We start from the raw sequence: 15,703 nt of genomic DNA, 5'->3' as shown, positions 1-15,703 counted from the left end.
AACATGGAGTGGAAAGACAAAGGACTTCTGAAAGGCTTTTTGTTAAGGTTTCCTGCTAATTGGTGCAGCTCATTTAAAAAACAAACTAGCAGGACACACAAGGCAGTAAAAGTATTAAAGTTTCATCATTTCCAGCACAGATATTTTATTCTGGGATAAACTTGGAACTTCAGCCAGGTGTGCACATTGCTGTCAGCTGCATTTTTGGCTCATCCTTTGTAAAGCTCATTACCACTCACCACTGCTGGAGGTTTCCCATTGTTGCGCAGAACTCTTGGAAAGGGGGGGATAACAGCAGGACAAGGGGAAATGGTTTGAAGTTAAGGGAGGGAAGATTGAGGTTGGATGTGAGGGGGAAGTTCTGTGCTATGAGAGTGGTGAGGTGCTGGAACAGCTGCCCAGAGAGGCTGTGATGCCCCGTCCATCCCTGGAGGTGTTCAAGGCCAGGTTGGATGGGGCCCTGGGCAGCCTGGGCTGGTATTGAATGTGGAGATTGATGGCCCTGCGTGTGGCAGCGGGGTTGGAGCTTCATCATCCTTGAGGTTCCTTCCAATCCTGTCCATTCTGTGGACGCGAAATGGCATCACTGACCTTTTTTTGTGCTGAGGTTCCCCGTTTTGCTGCCTCCTTCGGCACCTTTTGCAGTCAGTGCTGAGGTTCCGGTATTCGGCCTCGGCTGCGTTCTTTTCCCTGTGGGGTTACGGCTGTTAGCAGATCCCGTGCAGAACCTTTTGCAGCCAACGTGAATGCAGGATAAAGCATAAAGACGGGCCGCCATCGCCTCACGCTCTGAGGTGGCTGCCATCGGAGCGCAGCCACGTCTGCAACCGCTTAGTGCTAAAAGAACAACCCCGGCCTGTATGGCTCTATGGGAAAGGGGGAAAAAGGGGCGAGAATCCATTTGCACTGAACCGCAGCGGCACTGAGCGACGGAACGCCAGGAGCGACTGCGGTCTCCAAGCGCCTCACGTCGCCTCGCGTCATTACGTCACGTCACGTCGCGTCGCGTCGCGTCACTCTGCGTAACGTAACGTCACGCCGCCGCGCTGTGCCGCCCCCCCCCCCCCCTCAAGCCCCGCCCCCGGACGCGCGGAGCGCAGCGAAAGTTGCCGAAGTGGCGCGGCGGGATGGACGCGCTGCGCTCTGCGGGACGCGCTTTGCTGCGCAGCCCCAGCGTCACCAAACCGCCCTGGGCCGGCGGCCGCCACCAGAGTGAGAGCCGCCCCGCGCCCTCCCTTCGCCTTCCTTTCCTTCCCTTCCCCATCTTCGCTGCCGCACCGCAGCCCGCGGAGTTCGGGCCCGGTTCTGCTCCCGGCTCGTGGGGGGGTGGGGGGGAGGGGGATCGGCGCTTTGGGTCCGAGGCGCCGCCCGGCTCGGGCTGTTCTGCGGGCTGTGAGGATCGGCGCTGTAAGGAGCGCCCTATGGGAAGGCGCCTGGACGAACTTCCTGGCTCTTCCCATCCCTGCTCCTGTTTGTAAGGATTCCGGGCCGGCGGCTGCGCGAGGTGAGGCGGATCGCGCTCCCGAGCTGTGCCGTGCGGCCGCCCGCAGGGTCGGGCTGCAGAGCACCTGAGCTGCAGGGATCTGGATTCGCTCACCTCTGCTGCCCGCCGGCCGCGGGGTGCTGCATCACAGCTCGCGTGTGCGTTGTTTGCGGGGCGGCACCTGTCCGTCTTCGCACGCTGCCTGCGGTGCAGCCTGTTCGTGTGCATCCAGCCTGGCGGCTCCTGTCTGCAGCCCTGTGGTTCCCACGCTGCTCTCCTTGGTTCCTCCCCTGCCTGAGTTACCCCTGGCTGCAGGCGGTGCCAGGACAGGTCTGTCACACTCCACCAGCACCTGGTGAAATCCCAGTTGCAGCCGGCCAGCAAAATGCAGCGCCCACCCAGCAAGCTTTTCTTGTGTGTTTGGGACCCTAAGGTCCTCTTTGTTGCCTCATTAGAGCTCCCGGAGAACTGGACCGACACCCGAGAGACGCTGCTGGAAGGGGTGCTGTTCAGCCTCAAGTACCTGGGCATGACGTTGGTGGAGCAGCCGAAGGGTGAGGAGCTCTCAGCAGCTGCTGTCAAAAGGATTGTTGCCACTGTGAGTATCTGCAGATGCAGAACTTTGCAGAATAGGCCCACGTCACCTTCTGTCACGTGGGGATGACTTTAAAAGCTGCAAATCTGGAGGCAAAGCGCTCTGTCTGCAGACTTGGGAGCGTCAGGGCTGCAAATTGCACCCGCCGAGGTGAGCAGGGCCTCTCCACAGCATCTGGCACAGCAGGTAGAAATGCAGGGCAGCACTGGGAAGCCTTTCAGGCCAGCTGTGGTCTGTGGGGGGTTGTGCTGCAGAAAGCTGTTTGTGTGTCTGGGTTCTGGTGCTGCTTGATAAGCTTGGCTGACCCTGGATGTGGAAGAAAGCTGTGACCTGGGAACATCAGGCTCTCTTCATGGAAGACAGAGGCAGTGTTGAGTGCTGCCAGCACGTGACCAAGCTCTGGGCCTGTGCCTGGTATGCATTTTTGAGTTTTCTTTCCCAGGATTTGGAGACCTAAGAGGGAAAAGAGAGCAGCACAGTTTGCTGCAATTCTCAGACAGTACAGCCACCCATCCTGCTTTAATCTCTGGTGCAAGAGGCACCGATTTGCAGCTGTCCTGTAATAGAGCCTCCCCAGTGCCCCTGCTCACTGGACTGTCCAAGTAAAAATAATGCTTCTTTAATCCATTATAAAACTGAATGAGTCAGAGACACAATAGTGCTGCTAACTGCCATAAGACACAATAGAGTGATGAACTGTGCTGGGTAATGACGGATCCTTTCCTGATTTATGCTGAGCTGTAAGGGAGGGGAATGCTCATGTGAAATGGGAGATGCTGGCAGAGCCTTTGTGGCAAAGCCCTTGACATCCGCTCTGAGAGTGAGAATGGAGCCTTTAAATAAATCCCCCGGGGCTGAGCCCATCCCTGGAGGCAGGACTCACCATCTGGCACCGCTCTGGTGACCTCACATTGGTTCTGGTCTTTGGGCAGCAATGAGTTGGATATTTTTTTTTTGGAGAGAATCAGCAATAAGCTGTGTGTAGCCTAACTCCTGAAAGCAGAAGAGTAGTAAATAAAAGAAAGTGGCACTTGAGTCATTATTTTTTAAGCTAGCATCCTGTTCTTGGTGCAGAGGATGCCTTGCTGCTTGAACAGGATGTGGCAGTGCATCTCAGAGCTGGCTGCCTGCAGTCCCACATCCTGCAGGGCTGCCCAGCTGTCAGCACAGCTCCCACAAGGGCTGGTACCCTCCTGATTCCCTGAGTTTGCACAGTTGCCCCCACGGCTCTGGAGTTGTCCCCAGAGGGAAAACTCCCACAGGTTCCACCAAGCACTCACAGCTTTGCATAGCTTGGCCAGAGCAGCTGTGGTTTTGTGCTAATGATGTCCTTGTGGTGGAGGGGCTGGACTGGTTCCTCCCCGCTGTATGGAGTAAACATCCTTGTCTCACTAAGCATAAATTGCTGCAAAAGGGAAGGAAGCATTTTAACAAGTGCCTTATCGTACCTGGCTGCAGTGCTACTGGCTGCTAGTAGTATCTCTTGTCTATTTAGAGTGGCTGATGGGTTGTGCTGGTAGAGCTTTGGATATCTCTGCTTAAAGCCTGTAATTTTCCCCTCCCTCTATTCCTTCCAAAGGCAAAAGCAAGTGGAAAGAAACTGCAGAAAGTTACGCTGAAAGTCTCGCCCAGAGGGATCGTGCTAACTGACAGTGGAACTAACGAGCTGATTGAGAACGTCTCCATATACAGGTGTGTTGTGGGACACCCTGCCCTCAGCCCTCCTCTCTGCTTGTGCCCAGAGCGAGGAGCCACTCTGTGCTGGCATCTGAGCTCTGACCTCCACTCAGGCCTGAGCTGACATCTCTGTGGCCATCACATCCTAAAGCAAAGCAACGTGTTGCTGAATTTAAGACAAACAGATGTCTCCTGTGCTAAGTGTGTCCAGCAGTGGGGTAAGGAGAGATGTGATGATCCCAAATGTTTTGGGTGGCCGTGCTGCTGATTGTACTAAGCATCCTGTGGCCACGTGTGGCATTGTTGAAGAAGTGCTGAAGCAGGTAAGGGCAGGAGGTGGATATGAGGATGGTCAGAGCATTGCTGAACAGATGAGGATGCAAGCTCTGGGGCTGGCTGCTGCACGCCCTGCTTTTTGCCTCTAATGTTGACATCACTCTGACAAAGAGCAGGGCTTAGGCAGCTGCTGAGATCTAATACCAGTGTGGGAGGGGAGGGCGAGACTGGATTATCCCATATTCAATCCTGGATTTTGTAAGTATATTTTCAAAGAGTACGTGGTTGGAGTCAGATGCAGGTTTGGAGGAGCAGAGCTAAGTTCAGATCTGTCCATTTCCATCACCTCTATCCATTCTCCTTTCACTCTTCCCACACTCCACTTTCTGTCCTTCACGTGCTTTGCCACTTTGCTAAATGTGACAAGGGGAGCTCGAGGCTGGGGCACTCTCTAGCAGGACTGTTAACCCACTTGCTTACTAAGCATCAACTACAGTTACCTCCCTCAGAGATGAAACTGCTGCTAAAGAATGGAACTGAGTGAAGCAGCCCTGAGCGTGATCGCACCAAAACCAGAATTGCTGCACAGTGTAAAACCTCATGTGAACAGAACTGTGGGCCTCAAATGTTCAGAAGCTGCCTTAAATTCTGCTCAGACACTTTCACAGCCAGCAATAAAGCTGTTCCTCCCCATCAGTGCTTGTTAATGAGCATCCCTTTGATTCAGTTGGCTGAAGTTGATGTGGGGACTGATGCTGCTTCCCAGAGCTGCTGGCAGGAAGGAGTGAAAGCTGGGATCTGTGTACATGGGGGCCGTTCCCTTACACTCCCCAGTACCCTTTCCAGGGAGATCCTCTATGCCTCCACTGTCTTCTGTTTGGCAGTTTTACTTACCAGGGAGGTGCTGGGTCTGAGCATCCCGGGTCGGGTGCTTGGGCAGGCAGCAGGACAAGGTGGCAGCAGCCAGAACTCAGCATGTGTCTGGGTGTGCTGCTGCAAAAGGCCTCCTGGTTACAGATGGCTCACTCCAGAAATGAGTGTGAGTTCTGTTTTCCCTGAAAATTAATGTCTGTCATATAGAGAGCTGAACACTGAGGTTTGCAGAAAACAGCCAGCTGTCTGTGCAGGTGATCTTTCACAGCTCGTGTCACAGTTATTAAAACAGTGGAGATGTTTCTTTGGGGACAAGTGGGAGAAAGGAGTAAACTTCCAAGTGCCTCTAATCCAGAGCACAGCTCAGCTCTATTCGACACAATGCAGGTTGTTGAGCAGAGATGTTCTCATGTATAGTGAGAAGCTAATGCAGTGTAAAGAAATACAGAATGTGTCTTTTTAAGTCTCAGAATCTGCTGGGAGCTTGAATGTTCCAGACCCTTCCCTGCAAAGCCTTTGGGGCAGTAAAAATATGAGCTGAAAAGGCAACGCTGGGTAATAGGAGAACTTTGGTGAAAGTGTTCTATTTATTTGTTGAGTTTTCTCTCTCCAATATTACCTGCTAGATCTCCTGCATGCCCAGGGAAGAGGCTTTGCTTGTTGCTAGCACCTGCCTCCTTGCTCTAAATGTCCAGGGCTGCTCCAGCCAGTGCTTACTGCCTTCAGACAAAGTGCTTGGTCCCACAGCACCTGGTCCAGAAGGTCTCTGGGAGATGGCAGTGGCTGGTGACAAGGGACATGCTGCCCTGCAGAAGGGAGCTGAGCTCTTGGTCACAACAAGATCTCCCTGAACTGCTCAGCCTGTTGCTCTTTCAGAGCCTTGTTGAGTGTTCTGGAATAAGCCCTGCTGGGGGACTGGGAGGGATGCAGCTGTCCCAGGGATGTTTCCACAAGGGATGCTGAGCCTCCGTTGGTCAGGGCTCATCTGCAGTCAGGGCTCTTGGAGCATCCCACACATCTGCTGCTGTAGGTCTCAGAGCCTGAATGTCAGCCTTTCTGACAGCTCCTGCTTCAAGTTTCCTCCCCTGATTCAAGAAAGCACATGGGAGCTTCAAGAACAAGTCCTTTTCTCTCTTTGTAAGCTTGTTCTCCAAGGAAAAATTTCCAGAGTCTCTGAAGGCAGAGCATTTGTTAGGGGCAGTCCCAGACTGCTACACTGCGGAGTCTTTACTTGCCTTCTTGAACCTATCCTTTTCTGGCAAGGTGAAATGTTTTCTGTTCTCTCCTACCTCCCTGCAACATGCACAGTTTGTGCTGTGCTGTGGCTGGCTGCAGAGTGGCCAGCAATCACACTGAGCATCTCTTGCAGTTAAACCAGTGGCATTAACTCCTGTGATGCCTCAAAGCTGAGTAATGCTCCTGTGCTCCCTCTGCCTTCCCTGCTTGGCCGTGCTGCTTGCAGACCTGGTGCAGGAGCAGGTTTGTGGAGGGGTTGGTTGATCTGTGCCCCAGACAAGACGTTTCGTTCTGTCTTTCAGGATATCCTACTGCACGGCAGACAAGATCCACGATAAAGTGTTTGCCTACATTGCCCAGAACCAGCTCAATGAGAACCTGGAGTGCCATGCCTTCCTTTGTACCAAACGGAAAATGGTCAGTTCAGAGGAAGAAATGGGGATGTGGCTTTAGGAGGAAGAAGCAGAGGGGCTGCCTCAGTGCTGCGATAACAGCTTTGCGCATAGTTGTAGTGAAAGAGGGTTCTTCCTCATCTGCAGACCATGGCAGGGCACCCGCCCAGTGCTGCCATGCCCCGATGCAGTGCTACCACCTGTTTGCAGGCAGTTAACGGCTGCCCAGGGACAAGCAGTTGGTCTCCAGAGGGACAAAGCACTGCCATGGGGCAGACACAGGGAGGATGGAGGCAGAATTCAAGGCTGGAGTCAGCTAGTCTCCCACAGAAAGGAAAAGCCCTTCTGGCCCCAGGACCTGGGGCTGGGTGAGAGCAATTGGCCTGAAATCCTCCTGCCTTGCTGCAGTCCCAGGTTCTGGGATTCTTTTCCCTGCTTAGCAGCTACTTCCCAGAGCTGCTGGAGTGTGGTTGTGCTGTGGAGAGGCAGGTGAGGAAGTCTCCAGGAAGGCTGGTAGCCTGGGGCCTGTCTTGGTGATGGGAGGCATTTAGCCAGTGGCACTAAGCTTACCATGCTATTTTCTTTGGTGTTTTTTCGTTTGTTTGTTTGTTTTCCTCACTGTTTTTATCAAAACTCCCCATCCATTTCCTGGTAACATCTTTGCAGTCAGTTGTGTCCTTCCTGTAAGAATGCATTAGAATATGCAGTGCACTGCATGCCAGGAATCATAGAATGGTTGGGTTGGACGGGACCTCAAGGATCATCTAGTTCCTATCTCCCTGCAGTGCCAACTGCTAGATGAGGCACCAGATGGGGTTGCCCAGGAAATGAGGGTTTGAAGGAGATACCAGTGTCTGGTTCTTGCTTTGAACCCACTTCTGGGATTTTTTCCTGCTGATTCAATGCATCTTGAGGAGGGAAGGCTCTCAGTTGGGCAGTGATCCAGCATTCTGCAAGCTAGCAGGGGAGGGAAGTGGGTCACTGGGCACCGTCTCTACATAGTGACAAGGGGAAAGCCCTCAGGGATCTCAAGTAGAGCAAGATCTGGGTCTGGCAATAAATGGCAGAGGAGGGATAGGTCAGACCCAGCAATCCTTCCTCTGCAGGGACCTGTTGGGCCTGAGCAAAGAGCCTAGATCTGCTTCCTTCCTAGCAGGGAAGCAACATCCCAAGAGCTGCAGGAGCTGTTCCTCTTGGTGCAATCCTGAGTAGCAATCCTTGGGACCTTGTGAGCATCTGTCTCAGGCAAGCCAGTGACACCACTCGTGCCCAGTTTGTTCCTTCTCTAAGGAGACAGTAATGGAAGCTACAAGTTGTATCTCCCATGTGTGGCATGTGCTCCTGTCCTTGTGTGGTGAAGATAAACCTTGCTCTGCAAATTGAAATTTAACTCTCCAGTTGTAAGGGAATTACCTTGGTGATACATCAGCTGAGTACATCTCCTTCCAAAATGAATTTCTCCTAGATCTTTTCAGGCGAAAACTAGAAATACTTTGTCTTCTTTGTCTATAAAATGCATGAATGTCATGCTGGTAAGGTGCTGTCCTGCTCCTCCTAGACCAGAAACTGTCCCTTCCCCGGGGCAGGGTCCCTGAACATATGCATTGCTAACAGTCAACAGCATATAATTAGTCTGTATTTTTAGTTCATGAGTAATTCTCAACAGTAGCTGGGTCTATTAAACTGGATTCAGATGTGACAGCTTAAATTGTAAACAGCTGTGAGGAGTTTCATACTTAATTACCATATTTACGTTTTTACCATAAAACATTTGCACTTTGATGAAAGATGTAAATAGCTCTGACATTCAGATGAGCTCTCCTGTCTTGCGAGGCGTAAGTGGCACAGATAGGTTTGCTGTGACTCCTCTCTTTCTCCCATCCTGGAGCACGTGGCTTTTGGGAGGAATTTGTTCTTCAGTGCTCCCCCCAAACCACAGGGGGCTGGAGGTTACACTCCAGGATCTGGGTTTGTTTAGGTTGTACCTTCATAAACTCGTACAGCATTCCAGCCTTGCTGTGTTACTTGCTATCTCCTTGCACTTTAAGCTGCCAGTGAGATCTGCCTTCTCCTAATGAAACTGGCAATTATGTCACTATTTATATATCTCAAGCAAGTTGGGTTATTTAAGGTATGCTTGGTTGCTGTTTTTTTTTTTTTTTTCTTAATGCTGTTCCCAGCTGGGGGAGGAATGAAGGGACTGAAGGTGAAGGTATCCTGCTGCAGCCCTGGCTGTGTGTGTGTCCAACTCAAGGCTGTTCCAAAGCAAACCTGAATTGCTGCTTTAAGCCTGTATGGCCCCAGCTTAGCTTGGGGAAGGGGAAAGACCTCACAGGTCTCCTGCTTCTCAGACTGCTTCCTGTCCAGCAGCATTTTGCCTTTTGCCTGCTGCTCCCAGAGCGTTCTCATGCATGTGGTCTTGCACAGTGCTGGGGTGGGATGGGTGGACATCCTTCCCTGGCTCTGGCACGTTCTATGACAGCAGTGTGGTCCGGGCTGTTTGGGTGCTGAGTCCCTTGGCAGCGTTGGTTGCTCTGGTGGGTGATGCTCTGCAGTGGGTGTTGCACAGCCTGGCCCTGCAGCAGGGAGCCATGAGCACAAGCCTGCAGCCGTGCAGCGGTTGTGTTTGTTGAAAGTGTGTTCAGGCGTGGGATGCATGAAGAACTGTGTGCCCTGTGGTTGGGAGGGGCGCTTCTCTCCCTCCTTGTCAGCTCGATGCCTCTGACAGCCATCTCCCTGCCTCCTCCATCTTCCTGTTGCAGCTAAAGATGTGTCTACGATGGGCCCCATGTCCTACATAGAGCAAGTCGCTGTTTCCATCAATATTTTGTCACCCCTCCACAGCCAGGCAGTGGGAAAGTGCACGGAGCAGAGGACTGGTTGGATCCATGTTGAGGTCAATCTGCAAAACAAAACCCCATCTACTAACGTGCTGCTTAACCACTCTCATTTCAGGCCCAGGCAGTCACCCTCACTGTAGCTCAGGCATTCAAAATAGCATTTGAGTTCTGGCAAGCCTCCAAGGAAGGTGAGTTTTATTCCTTCTTTATTCCACATGAAAATTCAAGGAATGACTTTGAGTTTTTCTAGCTCCAAATTTCCAGGCTGCTGTTAAGGTTGGTCAAATCTTTGGAATGATTTAAGACATCATCCAGGTTTCTCTGGACAACATTATAAATCAGACTGAATTTTGGCTGTACTCCTTTCTTGCAAGTGGGGTTTGGAGAGCTGAGTGCTTCTCTGTGGTACCTCACAGCCCTACCGCTGTCGATATTTTTGCTTTTACCTTCCAGCAGATTATAAAACACACTCAGACCTGGGCTGCTTTGGGCAGAGGAGACCTGGTGGCCAGTCATAGCTCTCCTTGCAAAAGGCATGTGGGACAGTGCTCTGCAGGCAGTGATGGGGTCTCCTTCTTTTGCAGAGAAGGAGAAACGAGAAAGATCCATCTTGGAAGGAGAAGGGGTGAGCAGCCCAAACTCAGCTGCCCCTGCTTGTCCTGATGCATGTAAGTCACCAACAGCAAAGGTTTTCTTCAGCCTTGGGGATGGGAAGCAGCCTAATGTCTGTGGGGTTTTTCCCTGGACGGGCATTTTCCTAGGAGGGCTTTGATCAGTAAGAAGCAAACACTTTGGTTGTAGCAGAGCTGTTGCCCTGGACTCAGTGTCTGCCTGTCAGATCTTTATATCTTCCCTTTAAATATCTCTTACATCCCTTTATACGCAGCTGTTGTCACCCCAAATCTGTTTACTTCTGCCTGAGGTAAATTGGCTGTAATGTCTTTGCAAACTTTGCATGGATCCTCACATCCTAAGTTTAATTTGGGTTTTGTGTTGGACCTGAAGGACTTGCTTTTCTGTTGGCTGCGTGAAAATAAAATAAATGGTAAAAGCTCTCATAGTTCAGTGTCTGGCCATGGGTCCTCTGAAATGCTAGATGGATAGCCAGGGAGAAATGGGACAAAAGGCTAATCTCCCTTCTGTGCTGGCCGTGGAGATAAGAGGATTTGACACAGAGGAAAATAGCATTAAACTGGGCTTAATCCCAGACTGGCGCATCTCATTCTTTCATATGAAGGCCCAGGACTGGAGGAATCTGTCACAAATAGTGGAGATCAGAACAAACGAGGTCCAAGGCTGCAAGTGGTATAGAAACGGGCTCTCTTGTCTGCCTGGCCACATGCTGATGCTTTGCAGCTGGGGCATTTCTGCATCTGCCCGTATCACCGGGTTATGGGGGATGATTGAAGGCTTCTCTGAGAGAACATAGCCTGTGGTGTACCAGCAACCATCAGGCTATGAACTGCTCTTCACCCAGTGCAGGATTTCCCCTTCGTCCTGTGGAACACAGATGCCTCTTTGCAGGATGCTGAATTGAAGCTGTGGGCTGAGCTGAGGATGTCGCCCATGTTCCCACCCTGTGGTTGCTGTTCCCAGCCCAGCCCTGGGCTATGAAGCTTTGGGGTGGGATGTCTCAGCTTTGGCAGAGTCTGATCCTTACCTGTTTTGAATGTAAGCACAGACCCAGGAGCCTTCCCTGATGGCTGATGGAGGGACAAGCTGGCTGACTCCTCTGCATCACTGCTCAGGGGTCTTGGGTGCCTGATAGGAGCATCTTGAATTGTGTGGGTGGAAACCACAGCCTTAACCAGTATGAATGCTGCTCCTCCACACTAAAATTCAGGGCTGTGCTGAAAGGAATTCACTGCCTCCCCTGCCTTCTCCCCTCAGGGGGAAGCAATTGCTGCAAAAACGGCTTGGTTTTGTATTAATTTTTTTCTCTCCTGCCTCATTCCCTCTCTTCTCTGTTCGCAGCTGCAGCCACAGGGAACTTGCTGGATTTAGAAGATCCTGCCAAATTGCTCCTTACCAGCAGCGAAAACCCCACACATTTAGATAACAGCATGTTTGGGCCCAGCTCCTCTGTAAATAACAACGTGGTGTGGGTAAGTTTGCCCAGGGCACCGCAGAATCTGCTGAGCTGGCAGGGAGTGATGCTACCTCAATGCTTGTGTGCTCCAAGTCCTCTTTTGGTGCTCTCTCTTGGACAAGACCCTCTGGGAGCTCTTGGGCAGCTGAGCTGTTTATTAAGGATCTCAGACTTGCCCAAGCAAGCTGGGTTTTGGTGTCCTACTAGAAATGATCGCTTAGTGTGTGAGTACTTACAGCCCTTTTTAGGATCGGTAAATAAATTAAAGCAATTGAAAGCCACTGTGAAAAAGTGCTACTGTCAGATAATTGAATATTGCTTACTCTTGCATAGTGCTTCTCAATGGTTTGTCATGAGAAACTGCCTAACTATCCTATCCAGGAGAAAGATCCACTATGTTGATGCTTTTATTTACTGTTCACTAAAACCAGGTTGTGTTAATGTTTGTTATTACTCTCAGTTCTCCCTTGTTCTTGTTTGTAACTCTGTCTTGCTTTGTGAACATGGATGGCTTCTCTAAAATGTCCAGAGCCATCTGGCCCAGCTGCTTCATGGACCAGTGATAGAAAAGTAAGAATCTAGGTGATGTATCTGGCTGTGCATCCATGGGACACCAAAATGCTACATCACCAACAGGGCAGGAGCTGATCTTGGAACCCCTACCATCCCCAATTTGTGACCTGAGCCCTGCCATGTTTTCTCTCTGGAAACACAGTTAATATTTGGGAGAGTTGAATGATAATGGCCTTTGCATGGCGCCTGTTTTTTGAGTCTGCCAGGTCTGAGCCTGAGGCTTTTCAGGTTAAACCTGAAGATCAGTTCCAAAGCCTGCAGGCTTATCAGCAGTCTCTGATCCTCCCTTCTGGTAGAGTTCTCGTATTTTACTTATTACATCATCTGCCAATGCATCATACAATTTTGGTCATAGTCAAGCCTGTCCGTAGCAAAGCCCTCTCAGAGGGCTATCTTCCTGCACAGGAAACCTTTCTCCCCTCATCAATTCAAATGCTTTCCCTGGGAACCCTTCAAAGAGCAGATCAGAGAAAAAGGGATCACAGAGTTGCTTTCAGACAACACAGGTCCAGCCCTTTGCTGGCACACTGTTGCTTTCCAAATTCTTGATCCAGAAAAGCCCTAGGGAGTGCCCAAAACATCTTGCTGAGCTCTGTCCAGGTTCATCCTCCTGGCAAAAACCTACAGCGTGTGCCAGTTGCACGGCAGGAGCTGAGAGCCGTGGCTCCCTTTGCTCAGTGCTACGTTGCTGCCTATCAGCTTTGCCCAAAATGTTTTTCTGCATAAAGAGCAAACGGATGCTTTCAGCCAAAACAATATCTTCTGCTTTGCATTGAAAGCAGAGCGGGCTGGGGTTGGTGGAGGACTCAGCATGCAGATGCTTTGGAACCAGCTCTTAACTTGGAGCGTGGTGGCAGTTTCCAAGGAAGGAGCTGGAGGGCACTGGCTTCTTTAGAGGGGTCTGGCTGACCCAGATGGGAATCTGTTTCATCTTACAGGCCAGATCCAGCATCTACAGGCAGTGAGGTAGAATTAGTCTGGTCTGGAGACAGTAGGAAAGGTCCAATCCCCTCCCCTGTCTCAGAGCTGCAAGGGGAGTGCAGCATCCCCAGCCTGTCCTGAGACCTGCTCGGAGCAGGCCTGGGCCACCCAGAATTACATCTTTTATGCCATGGCTTGTGTGGAGAGTGAGATAAAGCCTGCTTAAGGAGGCAAATTGCTGATAGGAGTGTCGCTTTGGGTGCTCAGAGGTCCATATATACGTTTTTGTCTGCTGTGCTGAAGTGTGGAGCCAGATCTCTAAATACACTTTTGTGCATTCCCTTAGCAACTACTTCTCTCTCTTTTTATCTCTTTGAAAAAGGAAATGGATGATGATCTCGACGAGGCATTTTCAAGGTAATTCTAATAACACCCTTTACAAGTTCACACCACTGGGGACTAGCCCAGGGGGGCCTGTGTTTTTTAATAATGCTTCTAATCTAATCAGCTGTCATGATCTGACCTAGGCAGCAGCCCCATCAGTACCTCAGCTCTTAATTGAAAGATAGGCTTTGCAGCTAGCTGATAAGCCATACATTTTGACAACCTTTTAAGGATGGAGAGAGGCTGTGTATGATAGGAAATCTGATTCCCTGAGCAGCCAGCATGTCCACCCTTGTTTTTTCAAGGATGTTTGAAGCAGCTTGTTTCAAGCCTTTGTGATAGGTGTGGCAGTGCTGGTCCCAGCTGCTGGTATGGGGATCTTTACTCTCCTCCCTCTGTGAGGTTTGGCCAAATCCTGGTACCTTGGTCTTATCTTTCCCAAACCAACAGCAAAATGCTGTAGGCAATGTGCTCCCTCCCTGACAAACTCCCTGACAGTTTGTTGCACTGGGTGCCTATTGCAGCTTGATCACATCAAGGCAACTCTAATGCACCAGTTTTGAATTGATGTACCTAAGCACACTCAGAGATTATGGCTAGAATGTCATGTGGCTTAGTTCACTTTCTAGTCCAAATTAAGATCTGCCCTTGAGGTGCACACCGAGCAATCCAGCAATGTTTTCTTTCAGGTGAGTTATCCTGTATCCATGCCCTCATGCAAGCAGGCTTGTAGAGGGTGACAGGCACATGGCCAAGTGAAAAAACGACTTGCTTAGCCCTAAGGGAATGGAGCTTTCTGTCATGTTCAAGTTTTGGGAATGATTTACAACTTCCATTTCCATGGCAACCCCATCCCAAGACCTGTAAAGGGACTGTTTGATGTTGATGTAATGTCATCAATTTTTCTCAGCTCAGTTCCTTGCTCTGCTTAACTAAAGTGTTGGTTGCAGTCTTTTGTTTTGCATTGCTGGGCGTGGAGCTGTCACATTACCCTTGGCCTTTGGGTAAGGCAGTATTTGAACTGAGTCACTGAGGCTGCTCCTTTGGTCAACGGAGATAAGATCCCAGTTAATGATGCAGCCTCCAGGAAGAGCTCAGAGGAGGAAGAAGGCTCTGTTGTGTCACACTGTGAATGTATGGGATGTCCAGACTGCAAATTCCCTGAATTTTGGGTGATGTTAGGATAAAAAAGCAGAAAAACTGCAACAACAAACCTGAGAGAGCTGCAAATGCTGTCATCTCTCCCCTTGTTGAATTACTTCTTTCAGTTGGAGGTCTTTGAAGTTTGGCTTTGGCATTACGGTTGCATCAAGCATCTGAGCTGTGACCTGCATGCATTTGTGTTCTTACTTTTTCTTTTTCTCCCCTCCTAGACTGGCTCAGTCAAGAACAAACCCTTACGTTCTCGACACAGGACTGACGGCTCAAGACATCCAGAGTGCTGAAATGCTCTCATCTGTAGATTGGAATAAAATAGATTCAAGTACAGGCGAGAAAGATGACCTGTTCATGTTTTGAAGTCAAATTCATCTAACAGCTGACAATGGAATAACCACTAAAAGTCTGTGGACTGACTAAATCGTGCTCTTCCAGGTGCTGTATACAAGGGATTCTTCTGAGGGGTCTTCACCAAGTCAGATGAAGTTACAGCACAGCTTAGACCAAAGTTTTAGAAATCTAACGTGGATTGTTTTTTTACCTTGCTTTTATCTAAACCATGAGATGCTCCTAAAGATATTTATTCATAGCTGTTACAGTTTACATATATTACTGAAAGGTGTGTAGAGCATCTGCAGTATCAGGTGGCAATATGCCATCAGTAGTGCCTGTTCCTCCCTGACAAATACTATGCAACACCAAAGTTCCTGTGTATACACATTTCTAGACAAAGGTCCGCAGATGGAAATGCAGTTGAAAGCACAACTGTTAGTAAACCACTGATTCTTGAACAACACGACACCTGCCCAGGCTGAGGGGAGGAGAGTTGCAGCAGCTGCTAGCAGTGCTGAAAGAGGTAGCAGAGATCTTGCTTTTGTTATGAATGTGATCCTCTCAGTTGTCAATCACCCAGACTTGTTCTGGCTTTTTCTCTGCCAGCTTCTTAGGTGAATTGACACTTCTTATCCAAAGACTGTTTAAGTTTTGCACTTTAAGACTTGAGCTGAAAGTAATGGTCCAAAATAGCAAAGTAAGCAGTGCCTGTAACTTCTCTTCAGAAGCCCTTTACCTCCCCACCCCCCAAAAAGAAACCAACAGTGCTGCAGCTGTTTCAAAACTGATTGCTCACACGTACTGTTTCTGTTATGACTTGAAATACTAAGGCTCAGTTGCACGGTTGGTTTAAAAGCAAAAAACAGCAGGCAG

General features: G+C 50.0%; 1 protein-coding gene across 1 annotated transcript; it reads left to right on the top strand.

The window, feature by feature from the left end:
* Positions 1-1,127: 1,127 nt before the first annotated feature.
* On the top strand, positions 1,128-14,857 carry LDLRAP1 (low density lipoprotein receptor adaptor protein 1; the record flags this gene model as incomplete). The annotated part of the gene is made up of 9 exons (XM_079546179.1): positions 1,128-1,212; positions 1,939-2,081; positions 3,658-3,770; positions 6,443-6,557; positions 9,488-9,560; positions 9,957-10,040; positions 11,347-11,477; positions 13,338-13,372; positions 14,713-14,857. 9 exons carry the CDS (start codon positions 1,128-1,130, stop codon positions 14,855-14,857), a joined length of 924 nt encoding a protein of 307 aa, XP_079402305.1.
* Between the last annotated feature and the right edge of the window lie 846 nt (positions 14,858-15,703).

The sequence above is a fragment of the Tetrao urogallus genome, assembly GCF_951394365.1.
Source record: "Tetrao urogallus genome assembly, chromosome: 23".
Lineage (NCBI taxonomy): Eukaryota > Metazoa > Chordata > Aves > Galliformes > Phasianidae > Tetrao > Tetrao urogallus.
This window is presented reverse-complemented; position numbering and strand designations above follow the sequence as displayed.